We start from the raw sequence: 7,595 nt of genomic DNA on the forward strand, positions 1-7,595 counted from the left end.
TACAACATGCAAATACTATTATTTGCCCTCTTATGAGTCCTAGTTTTACATTTGTGAGCTAATTTGGTGGGCTTGTCACCAATAGCGTTTGTTATTTGAACATTATTTTACCATTAGGGGCTAATGTAGGCCCATAGGCTAATTCAAACTCCTTAGGAGGTTATTTATTGATGTTAGACACATTCATTTGGATGATCACTTGACTTGGGGATCTCTCTATTTTCAAAGAACTTCACGTTTTTTTTCTTAGAGGATTATTTTAGAGGATGGATTAATTTTGACGTATGGATTTGGGCTATTTATCTTGTCTTGAATCTTTTTCTTGTAAACGAAATGCTGGTTGGATATAATCTATATGTTGTAAGTAAATTTTGATGTTATTATTCTTGTTGCTGCATACTACTAAAACTAGGGCTAGTTGGTGCATGATTGAAATGTGGAATTGAGCATGTTTTAGCTAATTTAATGTATGGGCCAATGTTATATGAGTGAAATGTCCTAGAGATTATTTGTCTCGATAAGCTTGCATCATTTGCTTTGAAGTATAAATGCTTGAAGGTCACTTTTCTTTTCTTTCTCTCAACATTGGATGAAGTTGAATTTTTGGGCCTCCTTGATTAAGAAACCAAGTTCATACTCATTATCATCATTGACTCCATATCCCCAAGTGAATTAGTCACTGATCCCTAAAAACGGTGGTAATCCCCTTAACCTTTTTCACCTATTATCACTTTTTCCCAGGTCTAGCCTTCAAAGGTCACCTAGGGCATCAATTTCCTAGGAATTGACCCAAGGAAAAGATTCGATCTCCTAAAGACTACTGCGATGGTGGGTCCCCTCCCTCTCCTCCAAATTTGAGGCAATTCTAATAATGGAATCCCAAGCCCTAGCTCTAGAATCGAATTTTGCCTGGGCGTCCCCAACGCTAGGCCTCACAGGATCAATCTAACCTTTTGAAGTAAATATTCTTGTTTGGTCCTTTCCCTTCACCTTGTTTAGGATAGGAACATCATTGGTTGGTGCATTCCATCCCTGAACCTGGGCTGGGTCCACTTGGCCCCATATGGTCCCACTTCTCAATAAAAGATTATTTGTCAAGGACCATTTGGGAATCCAAGTTTCCCAAGGATTATAGGGATTCAGAACCTTGTTTATAAGCCTATCATTTCTCCATCAACCCTCCAATCCTCATACCTTATCCGTGGTGGACCAACTCCCTTGATTAAAGAGCAAGCAAGTTCCATTCTTCACTCCATCCTTGGGAAAGGGTTTCCAGGGTTAATTCTCACATATCCATTGACATATACTTTACAAGTGATCCCTACACTATCGAGACTCCTCCCATCGGTGAAAGTCCTAAAGAGAAGGTAGACTTAGCTGTGGTGACAGTGGGCTAAGCCTCTGTTGTTTTCCTCTTAGGAACCCCTTTTAGGTCCCCCACTAGTTTGAGTGGTAATAGGAATATAAAACATACCATTACTTACCATCTCTATAAAACCTTACAAGCATCAACATCCAAAAATTCCTCGATTAACCATCGATTAGAAATAAAAACTTAAAAATATATATATATATATACTTTCCACTTGTTAAAGTCTCAACACAATAGTCATACTAATCTAAAAAATACATACGACACTTTAAGTATGCTAGAAACTTTAATTAATAAGATTGTTATTTCGAATTTGACATTGCTTACAACATATATTAGTTAATAAAAAAATTATTGTGCACCCACTAGAGCATTAACCTATTATCATGTGTGAGACGTAATGGTAAATATTCTTAGATTTGCAAGGCATGCATGTATCCACATGTTAAGTTGTTCAGATAATTCAATCTCTCATTAGTTGGCTTGTTTTTGTCTCCCAAGCCATTTATTACTATGTAAATTAAATGCGACAATAGAAATTAACTCATTTTTACATTTACATCATTATTTGCTCATAGTCCTATCTAAAATGAAAACTTACTAAGTATGTTATATAAGAATTTCTTTTATAATATTATGTTACATATTTATATTATTTTTTAATAAAAAAATATTATATTTCAAATTTAACATATTTTATTTAATATATTTTTAAAAATTAAACACATATCTTTTAAAAATTAAACCCAAAATATTATCGTTCAAACAAAGTTACAATGAAAACACAAAATATTGTCATTCTAAAGAACTTCCAATAAATAACACTTTAAAAAATCAAAACTAAAGCACAAAATATTATCATTCCAAGCAAGTTTCAATGAAAGCACAAAATATTGCCATTCTAAATATTATCATTCCATGGAAGTTGCCATGAAAGCACAAAATATTGCCATTCTAAAGAACTTGCAATAAAGAGCACTTAATCAAAGGAATGAACAACGTCCATGGAAGGGACGAGGGGAAGATGGGACGAGGGGAAGAGGGGTTGGAATAAAAAGGCGCTATGGCATATATATTTTCACATGTCTTTGGATTTGTATACTTCGACTAGTTAAACAAATATGTGATTGGTGTATTTAAAGGAAGCTTGATGTCCAAGTAAATTGACGATATCAACAATATAGGGGAGGTGCTTCTTTTGTCACAATGCATCCATTATAGGTGGATTGAGCTTGGAATATAAGGGTTAGCCTCAGCGTAACCTTAACCTAATGGAAAAAGAAAATAAAAAATTTCAAGAATATGTAATATAATGAACCATGAATGGTAATGTTACCATTGGGCTAATTGAAATAAATATATATATATATATATATATATATATATATATATATATCAAGAATATGTAATATAATGAACCATGAGGCTAATTGAAAAGATCACAGAATTGATATACATGGAATTGAGGCATGAATTATAAAGTTGTAACTGGGATAAATGAAAAGAGGATAACATTGATATACATTGAATTGAAGACTGTAAGTACTATTCGAGCTCATGATATTTAGCAAATGTCCAAACTTCAGCTTCAGTCAGACATTTAGCAATTTTCTATCAGATATGATGATATCTATTCTGATTACTAGCTGGCCAGACCTTCCTTGCATTGTTTGAAATCTGTCTTCATGCTCAGAGAATTCAAACCAATAATGTCTAATTGTCTGTCTCTGTCAGACATTTACAATTTTCTATCCGAGGTGATGGTAAATAATTTAATTGAAACAGTGTCTGATAGTAAAATCCAAATAATAATGTCATTTACAATTTTCTATCCGAGGTGATGGTAAATAATTTAATTGAAACAGTGTCTGATAGTAAAATCCAAATAATAATGTCTGATTTAAATACACCCAACGGTTACCCCACCATGTTCCCTTTCTCGTGTCTCCATCGCTACGTACAATGTCATGTGTCCAACCAGCTGGATTAGATGCGACTGCCACTCCAATTTAGAATACCCAATCTCTGTTCTATATAGTACTGAACCTTTATGAGCTTTATCCCCATTGTAGCGTTCTTGAGGATCCATTGCTGGAGAGTCAGAGTTTTCACGTTCCAGTCTGTGTCTATAGAGGATGGGTTCGTGTTTGCTTTTGCAGGCGCTCGTACTGACAGCCCTGCTGCCTGTCATGGCTTATGGCAACTGTGATTTCACTGCCATATTTAATTTTGGGGACTCCAACTCTGACACGGGTGGATGGCACTTTGCATTCCCATATCAAATGCTTCCGGATAATGCTCCTTATGGAAGAACATATTTTGGGAAGCCTTCGTTTCGTTACAGTGACGGAAGGCTTTCGGTTGATTTCTTGGGTACGTAATTATAACACGGTCTTCCCCAATCCCTGATCAGTGTAGCGTATAGGTGTTTAAACCTAAAGGGCAACAATTCCCCATATTCATGGTCTTCCCCAAATCTCTGATTAGTTTTTTTGGATGATATTGAACCCAATAGTGGCTCAAAACGTTGACAGCAAATAAGTGATATGTGATTATTCGGAATGAATTTGTTTTCAATTCTAACTAATCATATCAGTTTGATTTCACAAATAGTTTCTTAGGGTTTAAATCTCAAAAGGCAACCAAACCTAGAAGGACTTAGAGTTGCATAGACTAATATATTTATGAGTGTGTGAATTACAACGTTATGTGGATTAAAGTTCAATGGACTTAATATCTTTAGACGCTGATTAAAAAGGGTTTTAATTCCTCTAGACGCTGATCAGAATTCAGAAAATTTAGTATCGCTCGGCACTGAACAGTATCGAAGTTGTTTAAATCGATTGAGGGTTTTGTTACAGGACGGATCATGCTTTAGAGTTCATTTATTTAATGAATAGCATGAATTAGAGTTAATTTAATGAAGAAAGTGAGTAATTCGTGCGCTTTATGGTGTATAAATTTTGCAGCACAGGCGTTAGGATTGCCGTTTCTGAGTCCATATTTGCAGTCAGTTGGGTCGAGTTTCGAACATGGTGCTAACTTTGCTGCTTCCGGTGCTGCTGTACGAAAGACTTCGACCGATTTTAATGCTCCCATATCTCTTACTGTTCAGATTAATGAGTTCAAGATCTTCAAGCAACTGGTTCTCGACCCGGTCAGCGCAAAGGGTATTTTATATCTTTTTTTAATTTAGCATCAACGTTTAGGATGCATTTATTCTATATGCTATAATTGTTGTTTAACTAGGAACATATGAATCCCCCTTAAATGCTGGAAGAGGTATAAAAAAGAGTAACGGATCAAATCCCTTGTAATTATGGGAAAATTATGGAAATTTTAATATGATTTTGATAAAATTTAGCAGAAATTTTTGTAAATTTAAGTTATAGTTGTTAAATTTTGAGATTTTATAGTTGCTAAATTTTGAGATTTTATGTGTGTAAGGGTTTTTATAGTGTTAACTTACTTTCACCATCAAAAACATCATTTAACTGCTAAACGTTTTGAAATCAGAATTTGGAAGATTCCTGTTATTTTTGGCAGTAACCGTAAAGTGTTTTTCTATATAGAAAGGTGTTTTTTTCGACTGAAAAAAAATACTGTTTGGGGAATTAAATCTGGGTCTAGGTTTTGATATTATGTTTGGTTTTAGTTACATTAAGTTGTTTGCAAATTTCTGGTTGGAACTTAGTAAAAAAAATTGAAAAAATCATAATGTTCGATTTTTTTATGGTGGAAATGGATTTAATACCATCAACAACTTCGGGGACACCCAAAATTTTGAAGTTTGACAGCAGTAACTCAGATTTTCAAAATTTTCTGCTCCATTTTGTCATAATCTCGCCAGAATTTCCATTATTTCCAAAAAATTTGTGAGTATTTAAACAATATAAAATTAAATGATTAAACTTCCAAATCCTTAGCATTATTTTTGAATGAGTAGTTAGTACCATATTCCAAAGTAACTGTTAGCCCAAATAATTGATGGGTAGTATTCTTAAATAATTGATTTCCTGTGAAGTAAATTCGAGAATTGCTCCAACATTTTATAGCTATTTACATTACACTAATATATAAAGCCCGATCTATTCAAGAAAGAACTGACCGAGCTTTGACCTGTTCCACAAAGAAAGGACATGGTATAGGCATAATTTAAGATGGTTGGATGTAGAAGTGTTTAGAATTGTTGCTCCCTAATAATAGCATAACTGTGGAAGATCTTTAACAATGGTTTCGGTTCTATCTGGGAATGAGAAATGTGAGTACCATTTATAACTGTTTTTACAGGGTCTTTTACCTCGCTGCCAAGCGCACAATCCTTCCAAACGGGCATTTACACTATAGAGATCGGAGGCAACGACTTTGACTATGCATACAGGAAACTCAACCTCTCCCCCGACCAGGTCAAGCAGACTGTTCTTCCCCAGGTTGCCCAGTCTGTTGCAGCGGGTGTGCAGGTACCATCAATCAATTGTTATTTCCTTCTGGAATTGAATGATCAAGGTGATGCATGATGAATTAATGGATGATTAAATTTCATTTGAATATTACATGGATATGTATCAACAGGAGCTCTATAATAATGGGGCGAGGACGATTCTCGTGAAGAACGTTGGGCCTCAAGGCTGCGGACCATTCTGGCTCACTTACTTCAGTCACGCAGCCAACGATTTCGATAAAAATGGCTGCTCGATTTCATATAATGATGCAGTGACATTCTACAACACACAACTCCGAGAACAACTCTCTACTCTGCGCAAGCAGCTCCCGGGAGCCGACATTGTCTACGTCAATCAATACGACATAGTCTACGATTTCTTCGCCAACCCTTCTAACTATGGTATCCACACCTACCCAATACTTCCCTTCTTAATTTAGTTTTATGAATTCAAGGTTTTTTCAATTTAGTTTATGGCTCTCTACAGCATTTTCAAATTAGTTTATAACTGTAAATTTCCAAATTTCAGCATGTTAATCCTGATCAATGGTCTCCATATCTGTAGGATTTAAGGCCACCACTCAAGCTTGCTGTGGACTAGGAGGAAAATACAGCTTCACCTGGGGAGCACAATGTGGACTCACGGGCACTGTTGATGGCAAGACTGTGACGGTAGGCTCCTGTTCAGATCCCGCCTCTTATATCATTTGGGATGGAATCCACCTAACAGACCAGGCCAACAGGCTTTTGACCAAACAAATTCTGAGCGGCAAATTCTTCGAGCCATCTACATTCTCCATCAGCAACCGTTGCCAAATTCAACCCTTTTGATCCCGTATGGGGGCCCTGATTATTCACTGTTTTTGTGAAGCCAAAATAAACATGGGGCAGACAGGGCTCCAGCTGTAGCATTACCTTGTACTACCATTATTATAATAATTAAGAAAAGGAAGAGCTAATCTCTGAAACGCCTGTCAAAATCTTCTTATACAACTTTTGAACTGGTGTGGTGGATCAATATTGTCTAAGAAAATGTTAATAACATGAAATTAGTTTCTTTCTAAAATTTCTAACGAAAACACGTTAAAATATCAGTCCATGCTGTGAAGTTGGACTCACTCCCACATCGAGGAGGGCATATACGATTTCTCGGTGTGGAATAAAAATCCACATTCCAAACTCTTTTATTGCGATAAAACATCGACCCCTGTTCGATTGCTAATCTGTCCAATATTAATAAACCAAAACAAACTTCGTGGGATGGGTATGAGATGCTCATACTCGGATCCCACAATTGACAATGCCATTTTGGAATGTTTCGCGTTTGCCATTTTGGAATGTTTCGCGTTTCCTTTATACCTTCTTTTATTGAAAAATCATAGTTATGTGTTAAATTTCTCAGTAGATAATCATCAAAAGAGATTATGGTCAATTTGTTTTTATGTCGGGTATGATAGGTGTAAGTTATTACTTACATTTTAAATAAACGGAAATTAATTACATTTTTGAAATTTAAAATAACATGTTTAATGAGATGTTCAATGCAAATTTGAAAAAATATTTGTAGATTATTATTATTTTTAATATATATTTTGTCATATATTTAATAGACATATAAATTTGACAGTCAATTATTATTTAAGGTGCTTTATTTCATAAAAAGGTTCTATCAAAATGTAGGGATTTTTAGTAGAAAATTCTGCAACCAAGGGTTTTTGAGAAGATCAGAAGCTACATGAGGGAGGGAGGGGAAGCTTCTCCCCCTATCGAAACATCACCTCT

At 35.2% G+C, this 7,595-nt stretch overlaps 1 protein-coding gene across 1 annotated transcript; it reads left to right on the forward strand.

The window, feature by feature from the left end:
• Positions 1 to 3,419: 3,419 nt before the first annotated feature.
• On the forward strand, positions 3,420 to 6,781 carry LOC149260519 (GDSL esterase/lipase At4g01130-like). Its single transcript, XM_089420794.1, has 5 exons — positions 3,420 to 3,745; positions 4,342 to 4,542; positions 5,663 to 5,832; positions 5,945 to 6,215; positions 6,379 to 6,781. Exons 1-5 carry the CDS (start codon positions 3,508 to 3,510, stop codon positions 6,642 to 6,644), a joined length of 1,146 nt encoding a protein of 381 aa, XP_089276920.1. The 5' UTR covers positions 3,420 to 3,507; the 3' UTR covers positions 6,645 to 6,781.
• Positions 6,782 to 7,595: the final 814 nt, after the last annotated feature.

The sequence above is a fragment of the Pinus tabuliformis genome, chromosome 6, assembly GCF_031772625.1.
Source record: "Pinus tabuliformis cultivar Carrire ecotype Pingquan chromosome 6, CPIR1, whole genome shotgun sequence".
NCBI lineage: Eukaryota > Viridiplantae > Streptophyta > Pinopsida > Pinales > Pinaceae > Pinus > Pinus tabuliformis.

Excerpts from the sequence above, each read along its gene's own strand:
- LOC149260519 (XM_089420794.1), top strand. The coding sequence starts at position 3,508 with ATGGGTTCGTGTTTGCTTTTGCAGGCGCTCGTACTGACAGCCCTGCTG. Across the intron at positions 4,543-5,662 it reads CGACCCGGTCAGCGCAAAGG|GGTCTTTTACCTCGCTGCCA; the intron begins GTATTTTATATC and ends CTGTTTTTACAG. Across the intron at positions 5,833-5,944 it reads CTGTTGCAGCGGGTGTGCAG|GAGCTCTATAATAATGGGGC; the intron begins GTACCATCAATC and ends ATGTATCAACAG.